The sequence below is a fragment of the Phocoena sinus genome, chromosome 10 (assembly GCF_008692025.1).
Source record: "Phocoena sinus isolate mPhoSin1 chromosome 10, mPhoSin1.pri, whole genome shotgun sequence".
Lineage (NCBI taxonomy): Eukaryota > Metazoa > Chordata > Mammalia > Artiodactyla > Phocoenidae > Phocoena > Phocoena sinus.
In genome coordinates, this window is record NC_045772.1 from 85,012,668 (window position 1) to 85,032,580 (window position 19,913).

Here is a 19,913-nt window from a genome sequence, read left to right on the forward strand (position 1 = left end):
GTGTTTAGAAAACAAGATGACTCTGCCAGAGAGGAGGTGGTAGGTGAGAAATTTAGTGGGAAATAAGACAATTTGTAGATGCTATCATTTGGATTTCATTCTGTAAGTCACGGGGAGTCATAAAGTAGGAAAGTGACACAATCAGATTCATAAATTAGATTCTAGTTATTAGAAAGAGCACTTTTAAAAAATATACAGTGTGAATTACAGACAGAAAAAACCTGCAGGTAAAGAGACCAGTAAAGACTAACATATGTGAGAGACAAAGGCCTTAATCAAAGGTCATGCAATTAAGGAGAAAGGGTTGGAATTGACAGAATTTTAGAGTAGAATCTGAAAATAGAAAAAATGTGAGGAGAGGAACACATGAAAAAAAATTCCTTCTTTCCTGGTTTCAGAATACAGCAACAGAATGGACAGCATTTTAATTAAGTCAAGATAGTACAATAAAGAATGGGACAGAGGATAGGATGCAGAAAATAAACTTCAAGTTTGGACACCTTGTGGTCAAATACTAATGGGACCCTGGATAGATACAGTCAGTACTGATCTGGAGCCTGTCAGTGGGATCATTAACAGAAAGGGCAATAAAAGCCATGGGACTAGATCACCCAATAGAAGTATATAAAGTGGGGAACTCCCCAGGAGTCCAGTGGTTAGGACTCCATGCTCTCACTGCTGAGGGTCTGGGTTCAATCCCTGGTCAGGGAACTAAGATCCCACAAGCCGTGTGGCACGGCCAAAAAAAAAAAAAAAAAGTATATAATGTACATAAAATGAAAGGAGGGAGGCCCAAAATCCAAACACTAGGAAACACTAGCATGTAAGAGGGTTGGAGGAAGAGTAAGAAGAAAGAGGAGCCAGAGAAGGAGACAAGCAGGAGGGCACAAAAGAGGAAAACCAAGGAAGAATGGGACCACAAAAATTAACGAAAGGAAAAATTGGAATCAATGGAAAATAATGTCAAATGCTATGGACAGATCAAGTAAGAAAAAGACTGAAGAGTTTTAACTGGATTTAGCAATTATGTCATTATTGTTAAGAAAACCCTATATTCTCTACTTTAAGATCATGTTTAAATAGAATAAATAGGAACAGCAGACATCCTAGGACCAACTGGAGAGCATGTCATTAATTTAACCAACAGTTCGACTCAAAATAGACATCAAAACAGCAGGTAAAGAAGTCACATTTCAGCACACCCTCTTACTTAAGATGTATTCTGTATGGCACTGGGGGAATGCTGCTCTTAAGACTATGGAAACAGTACACCTGTGAGCCACCAATAGGGTCTATTTGTGAAGACTACATAGCAAATATTCCCCATGTCAACTGCAGAGAATTATATTAAAACTAAAAAGAAGTAGTAGCTAAAATAACTTCAACCCAGTATTCAATTTAATTAGTCTCAACACCTTAGCTGAAAGCTTATTCTAATGGCATCACGTCATTCTCAAAAGGTAATTTAAATGAACTAAAATTTGAAAACATAAATGCATTTAAAGAGAAGTGGGTCTTGAAAATAATAAAGCATTACAATATCAAAGAGGCAGGAAATAAATGCTTATCAAAAGAAGCTCAGTAAGACAAAATACTGGTGGTTATGAAAACATAATTCTACCGGTCCTTCCAATCTACTTTTATCACGTTAACATGATATGTTAACATGTTAACATGTGATGATTAAATATATTGTGGAAAAACCTTACTACCCATAAATCTGTCCTTGATTATGTTTTTTACAGCATAAAGAAAGAGGGCTTCCCTGGTGGCGCAGTGGTTGGGAGTCCGCCTGCCGATGCAGGGGACACGGGTTCGTGCCCCGGTCTGGGAGGATCCCACGTGCCGCAGAGCGGCTGAGCCCATGAGCCACAGCCGCTGAGCCTGCGCATCCGGAGCCTGTGCTCCGCGACGGGAGGGGCCACAGTGGTGAGAGGCCCATTAATCCTAACTCTAACTAGAATCCATTCATTAAACAAATAATTTCACTGAGCAGTTAACCATGTGGCTAGGCACTGTTGTTCTAGAGGCTGGGGATATAGCAGTGAATGAAACAAAATTTTTGTCTTCAAAAGCATTATAGTGGGGGAATTTTAAACAATCTCATTTTGTCATTATTTTAAACAAATAACAAGTTCACAAAACTCAAAATGGGCAACTGTTTAAAAAATGATGAAAATTTTTAGTTTTTAACATTATATCAAGAATCTTTCATTAATTGTTTAAATTTAAACTTACCAATGAAAACTGATTGACTTGAATGAAGAGTATTTCTACTTCCTTTTCAGTAACTTCAGACCCAAAACCCTTATATTCTTTGTACGCTTCAAGGTAAGAACGCAGCCACTGGCCCTGCAGTTCTCTATCTGGATAAAGACTATAGTCTACATCACTCACACCTAAAATAGAAATGAAAATACACTGAGATTTTTAAGAACACATTACACATCTTGTGCAAACTTTAATAATCCGTACCATCTACATTTTTTTTTCAGAAAAAAATTATTAAATGTTTCCATTTGGGGCTGAAATACTAGATATTATTAAGTAAATAGCATTTATTAGAATAATAAACCAATCATAATGTATTCCAAATTAAATGCTAATGTACAATACAGTTGATCACCATAATCAATTCCCATTGCCTCAATTTTTCCTCAAAGTATGAAGCTTGAATCACCTGCATCAGAAGCCACAAATCTTCAATTTTAATAAGTACCTCAGGAGATTCTTATGCACACTAATATCTAGAGCATTTCCTAGAACTGTGGCTCTAAAGCTTCTTTAATCATTTCTCACAGAGTAAGAAATATATTTTTATATTGAAACCTTATACACACACCTGATATTAAGTTTCACAGAACAATATTTACCCTAACTACACCTTCCAATTCTGATACTTTCTATTTCTTTTCCATTCCTTGCTTTAATTATCCCACATACCTGATCTCATGATGTAGAGTTTGAAAAATACTAATCTAGTTCATAGTATTTTGCCTAGCATTCAAGGTTCTTCCTAAGTTGATCCAAACTTACTTCTCTGGTCTTATGACACTCTATTCTCCTTCATGGATTTTATATCCTACAGAAATAGGTATACTCATCTTGAAGATTTCTTCCTTCTTCCTGCAGTGCCCTCTCTTTCTCTTCTATCTGCACATCCAAACTCTAACTTTTTCAATTTTTTTCTACACAAAATCATATTAAGATCACTCTTTGGTATCCACAGCAGTGACTATCCATATTACTAACACGGTGATATCTCATTATATGCACAACTGCTTTCCCTTCCTATAGATATTTATGTACAACATGTATCTGGGGATACGGCAATGTATATAGGCTTGGTGGAGGGAAATAACTGAAAACATGTAAACTAAAACTTTCCCCCAACTCTCTTTACCCAGTCTGGTAACTTAGAAGTATGTGAAAATACATGAATACATAAATATACAAATTCAGCAATGAAAAGTTCGTGCTAGGTATAAACCATCCAGGAGAATTCCCTAATCTTCACTATTTTAGAGCATTTCATGTTTCTAAATATAGCCATAAAATGTATTTTAAATTAATTATACTTACATTAAAAAACTTAAACTTTTACCTTTGATGGTAATAAAAGATTATTTTCAGGGGTAAAAATGACCAGCTTTTCAATTATTCATAGCCAATGACAAAAAAAAAAAAAAAAATTCTTGAGCTTTTTAGTTAAACAACATTCCAAAAGCCCTACTACACAATAGAAACAGCAAAGGCTTTTAAATGATTAAAAAGTTGTTTTCAAATCTTAGTTCTTTGCATTTTACTGTGACCTTGGTGAGTTACTTTACTCATTTGTAAACTGGGAATATTACCCAACTTATTATTGTGTAGAAAAAATCAGATGAGATTTACGAAGCAACTATGTCAATTCTTAACGAAAGCCACACACACAAAAAGCCACAATCATTATTTTCCTTAAGAAATTAAGGAAGAGGTCATCATCTCTTTCCTCCAATAATAAAGAAAAACCAAAAAGGTCAGGAAGAAAATAAAAATTGTTGCTCCTACCCCCAGTTGATCTTCTTTAAAGAAAAGAAAAAACAATTCGAAAAGCATCCTTTCAAAATTATATATGCTACTCCATTAGAGGAACATGGTCCTCTAGATTTTACCTGCAAATTCATTGAAATGATTTCCAATATCATACGCCAGGTAGTTGTATCCAGAATATTCATAATCAATGAACTGTACATCACCTATGTGAGACACAAAAACAGAGACATAAGAAATCACATATAGGATCAGAAAATCCCTATGCTATTTATAATTAAATAGCTTCCAATATTTTGTCTCATTGTACGTGCTTGGTTACATGCACTTCTGAGACAATACAGGGTAAGGCTGTGAATTTTATGGCAATGAGCTTTACAAAATTCAAATTATTTATCTGGGTCAACAGCTTCTTTGTGAACATTAATGTCCACTACACTAAAGAAAAGTCAAAAAACAGTCATTCTCCAAGTTCAAACAAAAGCAAAATATGTCTTTAACCACATGGGGGCATCAGTTACTTAAAAATTCAAGTTTGGTTAGAAATGAAAACTATCTTTGGAAACTTAATAATCTACGCAACTTTAACAAAAAATTAATCTATGATACTCCAACAGTGAATTGACAAGCTAATCTATATATGGAAATAAAATACAGACTTTCAAAGACTTATTAAATTCTGAGAACCCTGCACTTGCTGATCAACATAACAACATGCCTCATTTAAGAAGTTAGTTGCTATCAAACTTACATATTCCTGGAATGCTACATAATTAAGGTTTCCAATAGCATATTTGAGCAGCCTTAAGGTGGTTGTTTTATCATTTAAAAAGAGCAAAGGTATAGTTGCTTTTAAATATTTTTTTAATTTGAGAAATTTTTACATAAACTAAAGAGATTCCTATTCTAAATTAGTGCTAAATACAGATACAGATATGCGTATTTCATTATAATTCTCCAAAGACTATCCTGTTCCGCCTGCCCAGGGGACAAACTCCTGCTTATAAACACTTCATTTTCGAGTACTGAGTATTAGAGAGGGTTTGGCTCAACAGAGATATAGGTCCTATTTTTTAAAAGACGAGAAAAAGAGAGAGAGAAAGAGAGACAGAGTGAAACATTAAAAAAAAAAAAAATCAAAATGGGTCACTGTCTACATCAAGGGATCACAAACTCAAAGGCTAACAGGGCTCAACAGTTAAAATGGATACATGAACAGAGATGGCTATAAGAATAGTTTCTAAGCTGCTGATATTGAGAAAATGCACAGCGTATGTCTAGTTACATTGTCTTTTAAAACATCAAGCTGAGCAAACTTCTGGTTTATACACACTGGCTTTTCCCGGATAAAAGAGCTTTTGAACTGTCATGTGTCATACAGATTTATATGTTTAATATGGGGATGTATGTTGATCATATTCAAACTCAAAAAAAGAGAATTATATGACAGAAAAATGTAATGGCAAGTGGAGTATTTTAGACAAAAGCCAAAAAATTTAATGTAATTGTATTTAATTCAAAATTTTTACAATAGTCAAGTCTAGAGTAAAATAAGTGAGATTACCAAAGTATAAAAGGCCAGTTACCAAAATCTATACGCATATTGACAAAATAATATAAAGTTTTTAGAAGTTGGTAACTACATAAACCACTACAACTCAACCAGTTTAAATTCCTGAATTCACAAAAACTATTCCACAGAAAGTCTTAGAGTTAACAAAATCACTTCACTAAACTTGCAGAATGGGAAGACAGAACAAGCTTTAACCAAATCACTTTACTAATAAGCTCCGAAATGAAAAGTCAGAACATATTTAAAATTTTTTTTCTAGGTACCCTTGGGAATGAGAGAGTAAAGACCACCATCATGACAAAATACTTTGCAGCCATGATAAAAATTTCATTTTCAAAAATTATTAAATGACCAGGAGAATTACAAATGTTATATGAAAAAAGACATAAAATAGTAAACACAGTGATCCAAATTATTAAAATATTATGCCTGAAGAGAGGAAAAAAGAAAAAAAAATAATGCATAGGGGAAAAAAGATGAATGGAAATAAACCAAAACAAAATGTTTCTACTAGCTTCATTTCAGATGGTAGACAAGTGACCTTTCTTCTTTTATTCTTTGCAATAAACATTACTTTTAGGAGGAAAAAAAAAATGACAGTTTAAAAAGATTAAGATGAATAAGAGACTAAACACAATTTGGGAAATACCTAACCACCCAGCCTTCAAGAAATCAGGATTCCAGAGGATTTACCAAGTTGTATTACTGAGCCAACCAAATAGTTTTAATAAACAATGTTTTAAATTGCAGCTGTTGATTGCTTTAGCTCTTTTAAACACAAATTCTTGTAGAGCTCATATTAACTGTTACATGCCAATAAAAATACACAGCCCAGTCCTGAAGCTTACTTTTGCCACATAAACAAAAGCTTCAATTTCAATTTTCAAAATTATATTTAGAATTTGGCAAACATAAATAAAATGGCAGGTAAAACATGCCTGCTTATAAATACAATTTAAATAAAGCATAGATCATTTTAACAAAAGTTAAAATCTGTTTCAGTATGAAAATTTTAGCAATGACTTTTTGTAGTAGCATTAATTCATTAAAACTAGCCTTTATTTTTAAATGCTATGTTGAGTTTATAAATAATGAAATTTTAAAAATAAGAAAATGAAGCTAACAAGATACAGATGAGGCTGTTACCAGGCTCCGTGCATGTGAACAAGTGATGCGATAAACCTCCAGTCAGTGCGTTTAAGAAGCACGGGTGCGCCGCCACATGGCAGCAACAATGGCATACCTAATCTGTAGCAGATGAAGAAAATTTGGCAAACTCACATTTTACAAGACACAAAGCTTAAAAGGAAAAAAAAATTTTTTTAATCTGCATTAACTATTCTTTTCAAACAACTGCAAACAAAGTGGAACTCAACCTTAAATTTAATCTTTTGCAACAAAGTAAAATTAAAGAGGCCTGCTTCCCTTATTTCGGGTGCCAGAAAAATCAAATTACTGGAATGCTTTCCTACCAAAAAAATGCACTGAACTTTTTTCTTCTACAAATTTAACTTCTGAATTCTAAGTTTTCCAAGTATTTAGAGGAACATCCACATCACTATAATAATTAATAGCTCATATGGCATGACTATCTTGTTAATTCTTTAAGATATGAATTTTTAATTGGGGATTCAAGGGTGGAAAGAAAATGAGAATACTCCCGAAAATTTTACACAGAATTTTATATAGGCAGATTCTGAGGGGATTCTCAATTTTCCAGATTCTCAAGGGATCTTTGACCTCTAGAAAGTAAAGCATTGCTTTAAGAGCTAAGACTATATTTTATCTGTATATAATTAGCACACAGTGGGTAAAGCATAAGATTACTGAATAAAACTATAATCTGAATGTTCAAATGCTACATTTTTCTTTTTTCGTTTCTTACATATCTTCGCAGTAATGAAATCCACACTCTGAGTTAAACTGTTCAAATTTCAGTACAGTTTAAATAATATTTAAAGTACTTTAAAACCAAAAAAATTAGCTTATTAACTAAGGCTATATAATTCACATGATACATTCATTTGGACTCCTTTTATTTATTGTTGTTACAGAGAAAAGGATAAAGATGAAAAGCAAAATAACCAATATGAGAACCTGAAAATGTTTCCAACTCACTCTACTACTTGCTCTACAGTGTTATGTAAGGCAGAAAGAGAACGGAGAGAAAAAGTAACCATGATTACACTAATGTTGGCAAAATGCTCTCTAATACACAGAAAAGGGAAGTATTCTGTTCTGGGAAACTTTCGCTTCATCCCTTACTCTAGCGTCCAATAATTTTACCCTGGACGTGTACATGTTCACCACACAGTACTCATCATTCTGAATGTAAACTTCTGTATTGTGATCTAACTCGTCCACTACATGGCACATGGCTTCCTGGAGAGGCAGTAGGTCCCTTCCACTTTTCCTTATGCAATCCACAGAGCAAATCCTAGCACACAGGAAGTATTCAAATGCTAGTGAAATAAATGGAGGTTTTGCAGAAAATGCTCAGACACAATGATAACACATATTTAAATGGAAGCGGGGGATAAGCATGAAATATTGAGGAACAAAATATGGCATTTCTGCCATTCTTATTCCAGTATATGACTGAACATATACAGTGGGAATGAATGTATGAGTAAAGAAAAATCACTGAACTAGTAACTATTTTAGGTAGCTCTTCCTTGATAGTTCAGGTTTTTACAGTCCATTTAAAGTTTTTTATTACCTGATTTAGGGTTATTTTATTTTATACTAAATAGTGATCCAGACTACAAGTTAAAACAAGGTTAAGATTATCGTTCATAAAAATTCCAACCTGGAAAATATAGGTTAGCAAATAAGAAAATAAATTTAAATTTTAAAATAAAACAAAAAACTCTTGTTTAAATATCAATAAAATAACAACCATATCAATGCCTTTTCATGAATAATAATAAAGTGGATAAGACTTAGAGTCAATCAAGTGACTAAGAATGGTGACTCACCCATTTTCTATTTATATTGTTTTATTTAAAACTCTAAAGAAAAACCTGGCTTACTCTGTAATTCCCAGAAAAGCTTCCTTTTTCTTCCACTCATTTTGTATTTCCTTAAATAGCTGTGAATCAGCTTCTTGCATTTGCTGACAGAGAAAATAATCAATGGCAGCCATTTTAAGTTACAATTAGGTCTTCAAGTGAGCTTTTTATGAAGCTTTTATGAATGGGGGAAAAGGAGAAACAAAACAGCCACCAATAAACATTCTGACAGAGCATCAAGACATGAGACAACAAACTCAAAAGCTTTAGCAATTACTTCTAACATGTCAGCAGTTAAAGGATTAGTTGAAATTAAAATATTAGATTTGAAGTCAGTCAATAAGCAATACTGAAATTTGTTCTACTTAGTATAAATTCTTTTTAATTAATTGCTGATTAATTTAAAAGATGACTGATGTAAGTCTTATCTTACAATTCTGGAGCGAAAACCACTGCTTTTGGTTTTACTATTATATAACAAATTCTATCATCATATTATTAAGTATACTTTTCTTACCTTTTTAAGATGTCATTTCACTGAAGCCAAGGAATGGGCTGCTGTCTTACCAACCACCTAATTCCTGGCACTGACTAACTTTTCAAAAATCTTGACAGCTACCATCAACTTCAGAAAGGAAGCTTACTCTTCTCCCATATTCCTGAGTCCTGTCAACTGACATGATGAAAACAAGTAGAAGCAGTATTTCTTCTGTGACGCCTACCAGTTCTGTAACATTCGCAGGTGAAAATGCCTATAAACTGCAGGGTGCTCACAGTCTTTGTGTGTGTGTATATATGAGTACGTATATATACATATACATATATACATTTTTAAACTTTAATCACTCAAGTTATAGTTAAGATAGGGTCTGTAAATTGCACTTAAAGATAATCTGAATTGTCACCGCATACCAATGAGCCATAAATCCTTCTGGCTTATACTGATAGTAACCATTTTCACTTTTTCAGAATCAGATACATTTTGTATAATGCATCTCCTATAAACATAATACAGGGGTTGGCAAACAATGTGGTCTCAAGTCAAATCCACCACAGTGCCTGTTTCTGTAAACAAAGTTTCATTGGAACACAGCCACACATATTTGTTCATGAATTATATGAACAGTATATGGCTGTGTTTGTGCCACAACACAGATCTGAATAGTGGAAACAGAGACTATAACATGGGACGAAAAGTCTAAAGTATGTACTACACAGCCCCTTACAGAAAACGTTTGCCAACTCCTATCACGGTATAATAGCTGCAACTGAGAGCTGCTAAGCACCTAGTCTGGTGCTATTTACATTACATGCATCATCTAAAATCTTGCCAGGAACCATCTGAAGTAGATATCATCTCCTAAGTTTCAAATAAAGCAAATAAAAGCTCTAGACTATCAACAGTATAAGCACTTCCTAGAAATCTGCTAAACATGCAGAGTCCTAAGCCCATCAGTAGAAATTCTTGTTCAGATGGTCTTGGATGCAGCCCAGAAACCTACATGTTTCCCAAGTACCCTAGGTGATTCTGGTGCAGATAGTAAAGGATCAAATATAAACACTTAATGAAGAGATAAAATGAATTGTCTAATACCACCTACTTCCATATGTGATTAAGCAGGGATTTGAACACGAGTGTGCTTGGTTCCAAAATCTATATTCTTTTTGACTTCTTTTAAGTTACTTAAGAGTTAAGAGTTTGATTACTCTTTTAAGAGTAATATATCTGCTTGTAAGAGTTACTTAGAGATTTTTAATCTAGTTACAACATATAAAAAAATCTAACACTACGTTTGAAAAGTACATGCAGAGACTTCAAGATGATCCAATATAAATTCATGAAGCTTAACTAAAATTTGTACTTCCAAGAAATTAAGGGTCTGAAACACACTACAGAGAGATACTGAGATTGATGATGCAAAGGCTAGTCCCGTGGCTTTCATCTTGTTATTTTTATATATATCATAGGTGGATACAAAATGGTGAAGTCCTGACCTCAAATCACATGAATGATTTAACAAGTGATAACAAATCAAACACATTTGTGAACATAATATATAGCTTAATCATTTATTCTTTGTAGAAACCATTTTAATTTGAAAAGACTTGACACTTGGCTTTTAGATGCTATAATAAATTAACAAGTTCAGGTAAAGAACTTTGCAGTGCACATTTCTAATTTTCATGATCCTCCTTGATATTGCAATTATAAGTACTAATGATATGCTACAGCTCAAATATATATAGTTTCTGCTTATTAAACTTACTAAATTTATATAATTTACTTTTTATAAAGTATGAGGCATGTTACTTCTCCTTATAACTAAAGACAAATATGTCATAGTCACATTACTTCAAAACCATTAGCTCCTAAGTTGAAACAGAGTAAGATAATAATAAAAAGAACAAGCTTCTTGCCATTGTCATGAGTTTCAGATTTTACCTGAACAATATTCCAACCATGTTTTCTTAATGCTTATGTATCAACTAATCACATAGGAATTGATTTTAATGGATGCCACAAAGTCCAAAGTAGCCTTCCTAACGGACAGTATAAAGCCATTGGTAAGAAAAAAATAACAGAATATCTCCACAACTAACACACAAACATAACCACAAAGACAAGAAGAAACAAATGGTACATAACAGACTTCTGTGAAGAAGGGCAAACTCTAAAACCTGTATCAACATATTTACACTTGTTGAACTGCGAGTTTTATTCTTCTGTGTAGGGAAGAAAAATTAGACACAAAAGTATGATTTAGGTAACTCGTGGTAAAGTAAACAATGACAACCTTGAACTCTTAAAGCCAGACTGGAGCATAAATATTTTATTTGAAAATATGAGAACTTTTCATATCACTAATCAGTAGTTTAGACAGGCAACTGGTTAAATAAAAAAGTAAAAATTAATTTTTTTACCTAAGACATAGTAATCTGATTTTTTTGGTCCCTTATGTTTTAGATTATAAACAAGTTTGTTCAGTGAAATGAATATTCAAAAGAAACTTATAAAATTAAAATATGAAAAGTTAAAATTATATTCCAAAGGAAATAACAGATTCTCTTAATTAACTTGCAGTTAAAAATAAAGCTGAGTGTCCACTTCAAATGTAAGATGAAGACCCTCACTTGAAATTCCGTTATATAAAATAATGTGTTTATTAGATCTTGCACTGAACTTAAAAGCTAATATACATCGCTTTAATGCATAACTAATACTCTAGTCTCACAAATGGCATTGAGATTTGGTTACTAGCATATAATGTAGTACATATATACTATGACAATTATATATAATAAATGGATAATAATAAATTAAAGGACACTGTCAAGTACTTAATGCTTTGGGGTACACCCGAAGTTTTCAAAAAACGATTCCACACAGACTTCAAGACATTCAACATAAAGATGTTAGCTCAGAAAATTTTTTAAAAATAGAATCTCTAATCCAAATTAAAATATCAAATATAAAAGGTACTTAAGTGTGTTTTTGAAAATATGTGCTTCAGTCTACCACCCTTGACAGTGTTCTTTGGTTCGTTTTCTTCAAACTAAAGTCAGTTACAAATATTAAAAGCTTTTGCATTAGCATAGTCTCAGCTTACAATCTGATAAGAATGGTCATAAATAGTAATTTAACATAATATGACCACTTAATCAGAATTCTTTGGCTTCAATATCTTCACAACACCACACTTTTAATTCAAAATAATCTTCCAACTATGATACCTATGTTCAAAACTGGTTTCCTACAAAATGCAATAGCTTCAAAGTTTCAAACAGACTTTTTGAATTAATACTAATCTTTCAACCAAAATTATGTTTTAAAAATGCCAATGTAGTATTGAAGGGCACCTACCGCTTTAGCAACCAAACCTCAAACCACTTTATCCAATAATATAATACAACCAAGTGTTTCTTAACGATAAAAACACAGAGAATTTGAATACAGCAAGATAGGAACAATCCCAAAAAACATTTCACCAAAAAGTTCACTGACCATCTCAAAAAATGTTAAAACAATTTACTAAATTATCTTATTACTTTAGTAGATAAAATTTCAGCAACTACAAATAAAATTTCCTCCATCTGTGGCTCCCTCCTTAGCATCAAAATATCTAACAAATCAGTATAATAAACAGGTAATAGGAAACCTAGAGACATATTTGCTTCTAATACTGCTGTCCCCCCGACACTCAAAAAATTTCTATATTTATAAAATAGTACAATGTCAGCTGGTTTTTCAATTACTCCCATTACAAGCAGGTGCATTTTCAAACCATGAACTACCAAATATTTACAATTAAATTCATAAACCAAGTCATTTTATCAGTTTTCATTTAAAACTCTAACAGAAACCAAAAACTGTTTCTAATAAACCAATTCTAAGAAACATATTTTATACAACTATAAAGAGAATATGTACTCCTAATTTAGCACAGTTACCGTGACTTTGTAACCAAAAGAAAATGTTGAAGACTGCACACATGTTTTTAACCCTTGCGTTTGAATTAAATTTACTGACACAAAGATCAAAGGATTGTTAAGAACATGAAGAAAAAAACCTTACTCACTGCTAAAGTCAAACACCTACCTTGTTTCTCATTGTAGATTATATTCTTACACAACAGGTCATTATGGCAAAGCACAACAGGTGAGCCCAGGTTAGAAAGAATCTTCTTCATCCAAGTCATTTCTTCCTGAAGAATCTGAGAGCTTGGGATATCACTTAGGAACCTTTCAGTTTAAAAAAAAAAAAAAAGAGTTATATCTTGTTTATATTAATGGCAACATTTTTTAAAGTTTCATTAAGGAATAAAATCTTCTTTTCTTTTCTTTTTGTCATATAGAACTGATTTTTTTCCTTCTAGTTTTATTAAGATATAATTGACACACACAGCACTGTGTAAGTTTAAGGTGTACAGCATAATTTGACTTACATACATCACGGAATGATTACTATAATAAGGTTAATGAGCAGCCATCATCTCACAAAGATACAAAATAAAAGAAAAAAATTATAGTTTTCTTGTAATGAGAACTCATGATTTACTCTCTTAACAACTTCCATATATAATGCACAGCAGTGTTAATTTATGATGTTTTATATTACATCCCTAGCACTTATTTATTTTGTAACTATAAGTTTGAACCTTTTGCCTACTTTCATCCAATTCCCCCTTCCCCATACCCCACCTCTGGTAACCACAGATCTGATCTCTTTTTCTCTGAGTTTTTCAAATATAAATGACCTGCAGCACTATGTTACTTCCTGGTGCATGACACAGTAATTCCATATTTCTATACATACCAAAGAAAATCTATTTTTAATAAGTCCTTTCCATTTAAATGCACAGACTTCTGAATTAAAGCAAGCCAATTATTCTAAAGATTAGAATACAGAAAAACCATTAAAAAGAACTTAAACATGAATAAAAAGAAACAGATCAACAGTTAAAATGCAGGGCAGAAAAGTAAAAAATATATCAGTACAAAATGGGGTGAGGGAATAATATATATATCTAACAGCTAACAATTACTACCACTATTCTAAATGTCTTATGTTTATGTCCATTTTATAGATGGGGGAAACCAAGACATAAAGAGTTAAATAAAAAGTTTAAGTATATTATGTAAAGTTACAAAGATAGTCCATTAAAGAACTAAAACATCTATTTCAAGCTTGGAAGGGTGAATGTAGTATAAATCAGCTAAAGTCGCATTTGATAGTCAATAGATATTATCTACTATTGATAAATCAACTCATTATTATATGATAATCATACAATTGTTAATCATATAAAATTATGATACTATCATATGGTAACCACATCACAGAATACTCATCTTTACAGAGAACTGCCTCAGTAGTCAGACTGGGAAGGGTGAGTGTTGGTATGGCAAGAAGGATTAGTGATCATGGCTTTTTATCCTACACTCTTTTCTGTACTATTTATTGTGCTGTATTTGTAATAATTTGATAAAAATACAATGGAACAAAAATAAGGTGCTACTACTAATTCTTCAATAGCACCATCAGGCTTACAAAATAAGTTCTCTTCATTCTTTCTCTATATCGTCTCTCAAATTACCCCTTACATTTTCCATTTTATAGCACAAAAAAGATTCTGTATCACTGAGTTTACTTTAATGAATTTGCCTATTCATTGTTCTCCCCACTCCTGCATTCTCTTCTACACATACCTTCCAACAGAGATCCTTATATGCGCTTTTTAAAATGGTGAAATTATTCAAGAATTTATTTTAAAAGTACTGAGTCGAATGGAAATAATAGGATTCAAAGGATTATTAACATAATTACAATCATGTACAGACAAAAAGGAATGGAAGAAAATATGAAACATTTTTAATATTTTAACTGTTTTTAATGTTTTAGTTGTATATTTTCTGTTGGGGGGAGGTTCTTTCATTATTTACCACACTGCATCTCCAGCTTTACCCAAGTATCACTAACCTCAAGCATTTGAAGTAACCTTCTCTGACTAATAATAATTTTAAAAATAGCAGCTAACATTTATTTAGCACTTATATGGCCAAGCACGGTTCTAAGAAATTTATATATACCAACTCAATTAATCCTCACAGAACCCCTAAAAGGTAAATATATTACCTTTGTTATTTATGTTTTACAGAAGAATAAATAAGTAATTTGTCCAAGGTTACACAGCAGAACTGAGATTTGATCCCAGGCAGTCTGGCTCCAGTCTTGTACTCTTAATCCATACAGTACCATACTGCCTCTCAACTCTGCACCACTGCCATCTACTTATTCTAAAGTGGTTTTTCCCAAAATCTTTCAATAAAATAGCTATTTCAAAAGAGAATTTTTTTTGTTTTTATGTTATCACTTTCTGAATATCCAATACACCCGACACACTTCCAGGTGTCTGCCTATCCCAGTTAAAGGGGTGTAATATCCCTATCCATTCAAAGTTTGACAAACTACATGTAAATAAAGCACACACAGAGTGAGTCAAACTAATCTTTGAAATAATCAAGCTCAAAACAATACAGCTGTTTTTCGCTAATGAATTATAAAAAATTAAAAGAAACAAGAAAAAAAAATCCACAGGTCCTGCTTACTTCTGTTGTTCTTAAAGCAAAGACTTCCTGAATACAAAAGCTGAAATCTTCATGTACACTTTAGGTATAAAGACAAAATAAAATTTCCAATTTTTGCACTAGTATTAATCACACTATGGAAAAACACGTCTGGTGTGGTTTCTGAGGCATGTGCCGCCGAGTATTTCAGAAGGTCCCAGCAGGACTGTGTTCTGCATGTCTGTCAAGAGTGGCTGCGATGGAGGAGGAGGAGGACTCAGCTCACCGGCTCCCACTGGCGCCATCAAAACGACAACTACTTACAGAGCTGCTTACTCTTGACGAGAAAGACCAGAAGACTGGCACAAAAGATTTTTTAAAGGTATAAAGAAGAAGCCACAAGAAGACGAGTAGAAGGGGCAGAGATGCAGCACAGTCAAGACCTGTACCCCTGGGTGGGCTACCCACAGACGGGAGGATAATTACAATTGCAGAGGTTCTCCACAGGAGAGAGGACAAGCCCCACAGCAGGATCCCTAGCCTGGGGACTCCTGCACTGGGAAGACATTTGGCTTTTTAAGGGCACACTTTCAGGAGAACCAGAGGGCTGTGGGAAACAGAGACTCCACGCTTAAAGGGCATATACAAAATCTCACACACTCTGGCATCCAGGGCAGAAGCAGTAATTTGAAAGGAGCCTGAGTCAGACCCACCCGTTGATCTTCAAGAGCCTCCTGGAGAGGCAGGAGGCAAATGGAGCCTACCCTGGGCTAAGAGACACTGGCAGCAGCCATTTCGGGGAGCTTACTCTACCAGGAGGACACTCGCCCTGGTAAGTGCCATTCTGGAATCCTCCCTCTAGCTTACTGGCACCAGGACCCAGGCCCGCCCTAGCAGGCCAAGTTTTAGGACCCCTCGGGTCCCTCAGGCAGCATCCAGGGATCTTGCCCCACCCACCAGCAAGCTGACACCAATTTCCAGGACATGCTGGACACCAAAGCCAGCTGTGCCAGGAACCAGCTCTGCCCACTGGGGGTCTAATACCAACTCTGGGGAACCCCAGGGCCCTGCAGCCAGAAACGCTGGGACCTGGCTCCACCCAGCAGCAGACCAGCACTAGGCCCAGGACCCTCTGGGATCTGGGCCCTTTCCACCAGCAGGCCGACACTACATCCGGGACCTCTGGTCCCACAACCTGCTCCCCCAGACCCAGTTCTGCCCACCAGAAGGCCAGCACTAGCCCCCTTAACCCTGCTGCATATTGTATATGAAAGTTGTTAAGAGAGTAAATCCTAAGGGTTCTCATCACAAGGAAAAATAATTTTTTCTATGTCTTTGTTTATTTATGATGGATGTTCACTAAACTTACTGTAGTAAGCACTTCTAATGCATATAAGTCAAATCATTATGCTGTACACAAACTTACACAGTGCTGTATGTCAATTATATCTCAATAAAACTGGAATAAAAGAAACATGTTTATATTATTTGGATTCTAAATACTGATTTACACATTTTTCTATATAGGAAATGAAATACCTTAGTCACTCTGAACCTGAAGTCCTACAAAAGCTGAGACTCCAGTAAATTAATTTTCAACATCATGAGACTTAAATAGTCACAGTAAACTAAAACCCAAACTTTTTCATACTCCAATATTACTACACTGTCCCAGTATAGATCTCTAGGCCCCTTCAGAACAGCCTTCCTTTGGACAGAAGGAATTTTTTTAAAAAGGTCTCTATTGTCAACTCACACTACGAAAAATGTACCCATTCATAGTATTCTTTATATTACGTTTACTGCCAAATAAACATTCCATATTTGTTTCTTGGCTCACCACTTCCCCACTTTTATAGGGGTTATTTTTCTTTTTTTTTTTGAGTCAGCTGTAGGAAGGGAAGGAAATTTCTGTAGTGCCTTTTGAGAGTCATATGAATTAATGCTTATTTTACTTAAATGCAAAGAGATAAACCAATCCAGATTTTATACACAAAAACCTTACAGTTATCTTTGAAACCCTATATATGAGCAAAGCAATGTAAAACATAATTTAAAATATAAAAGTAATTTTACCTTTTATTAATATCTTCATCTGCAAATCCTGTGGGAATGAGAGAGAAATATTTTCCCATCTTTAGCCATAGGTTAGATTTGGGAATCCAGCCATTGTGTGCATGAATAGCATGGATTTTAGCAAGCTGACGTGCTATAAGCCTGTTTAAAAACAAAACAGCATAAAAAAGAAAGTGTTAAGAACCATACAGTTCATATCTACTCATAGGTAAACTAAAATAACTAGGGTGCCTTTATCTTATAACATGATTTATTTTTACCATATACAAGATTCAAAATAATATGGCAAGTCAACTCTCACAAGGAGAGGCAAACAAGTGTTTAAAGCATAAGTAGGAAGAAACACCTAAAATTAATACAGTAATTAAATATTGTGTCCAAAAGGGACTGAGTGTCTGGATATAGGCAGCCTATTTTGAATATACAATGTTTGTGACCAGCAGAACAATACACGACTATAAATGATTTCAAGGCACGTATTAGATATTAATCACTGATGCATTTAAATTACACTGAGTCATTTTAATTTTGAGCTTTTGAAGTCACTGAAGTTAAAGGGCAAAAGGGGCTAAAGTAAAAAGGTAAATGCGCAGATAAATAGGTTCTATGAATTAATTTCTGTGTGTTGTTAACAACAAATACTCTGAATAAACGTTAGGATTTTATGATGTCAGAATCAATACTGATATAACAACAAAATAGTTTGAAGCTGTGTAGTATATTTGTGTCCACACCATTTTTGTATCTGCAGAACCTAGTACAGCAAATGCTAATGGAGGAATAAGCATACCAAATAGAAATAAAAACTAAATTACCATATAGTCCATAGAATAGTAGGTAGAAACGTGACTTAACAATAATCTACAAATAAAAGAACTTAAAACTGGCAAATTTTCAAGATGCTAACAATCTAATGTAACGTTCCTCAAAGTACAGTCCTAGGACCTACAACACAGCACCACCTAGGAATTTCTAAGGTTCCACCTCGGATCCACTGAATCATAATCTCTGTGGGTAGGCCCCAGCACTGCATTTTAAACAAGATTTCCAGGTGATCCTAATTCACTGTATAATTCGAGCGGCACTAATATAATGCTCCAATTCTGCTTCTGAAGTCACTGAGGTTAATAAAGGGCAAAAGGGACTAAAGTAAAAAGGTAAGCGGGCAGATAAATAGGTTCAGCGAGTTAATTCCTATAACTGTCTTAACAAGGTCTCTGAACAAACATTAGCTCGGCTATGTACTAAAATCAATCTTTGGAAACTTAAAAAAAAGAAAGAAAGAAAGAAAATAATACAGAGGCCTGGGTATTACCCCGAGAAATTAATTGGTTTGGGGTGCAGCCAGGGCGTTAAGATATTTTAAAAGCTTCCCAGATGACTAATACACAAAAACCACTTAACTAAGTACACAGGGAATCTAGCATTGTAGTAATCCTTCACCAATCTGTGATTAAATAACACACTTTTATTATATTTTTATACTACAGTGACTATTCTCATCTATCTAGTTTTATTATTTAATAAGAGTCCTGACTTTCCTTTGGAGAAACTTCCATCCCCCTCACTTTTAGTTCACTTTTGGTTCAGTCAGAGCTCATCTCAATCCTAACTCCCTATCCCACTGGCACCACTAACTTTAGGAGCAAAGAGATGGCACAGACTTGCCCAGAGCATTCCATCCTTCAGGCCAGAGTGATCGGTTCAGGGCATATTATCCAAGCTAGGCCAAAAAGATTTGATCCCAAGACTTTGGTTGAAGCTACTGACTTTGGTTGAGGCGATCAGAAAAGGAGGGACACACTCCCCACACTGCAAATTGATTAGATAAACCTGTAACTGCTAAGAATCGTAATTGTCACTCCTTAGAAAAGTCTGCCAGAATAAAAAAGGTAACACAACAAAACAGACAGTGGTATTCCTAATGGCACTATTAGAGTCCCTGGATCCACCCATGCTTGAACTTAGTATTCTCAGATATATGAATCGACAAATTCCTCCTTCTTTGAGTCAGTCTGAATTTTCAAATTATTATTCTCAATAAGTCCTAATGCATCTCAGAAGTGTTTAGGCATTACTGCAAGTGAGTTTCAGTTCTACTACAAGAAATATTTGATGTTTTGTTTGAAAGGACACAGCATTAAAGAACCAATAGA

At 34.1% G+C, this 19,913-nt stretch overlaps 1 protein-coding gene across 2 annotated transcripts in view; it reads right to left on the reverse strand.

Moving 5' to 3' along the window:
- ETNK1 (ethanolamine kinase 1) overlaps positions 1-19,913 on the reverse strand; it is a 73,392-nt gene that overhangs the window by 17,738 nt on the left and 35,741 nt on the right. For both annotated transcript variants that reach the window (XR_004351732.1, XM_032645245.1), the window contains exons 3-6: positions 17,758-17,898; positions 13,214-13,356; positions 4,155-4,238; positions 2,239-2,399 (exon numbers count right to left, since the gene is read on the reverse strand). Coding sequence is in view for 1 of the 2 variants with exons in the window: in XM_032645245.1 (XP_032501136.1) it covers positions 2,239-2,399; positions 4,155-4,238; positions 13,214-13,356; positions 17,758-17,898 (529 nt within the window). In the remaining variant the exon portion in view is untranslated. The remainder of the gene's footprint in view (positions 1-2,238; positions 2,400-4,154; positions 4,239-13,213; positions 13,357-17,757; positions 17,899-19,913) is intronic.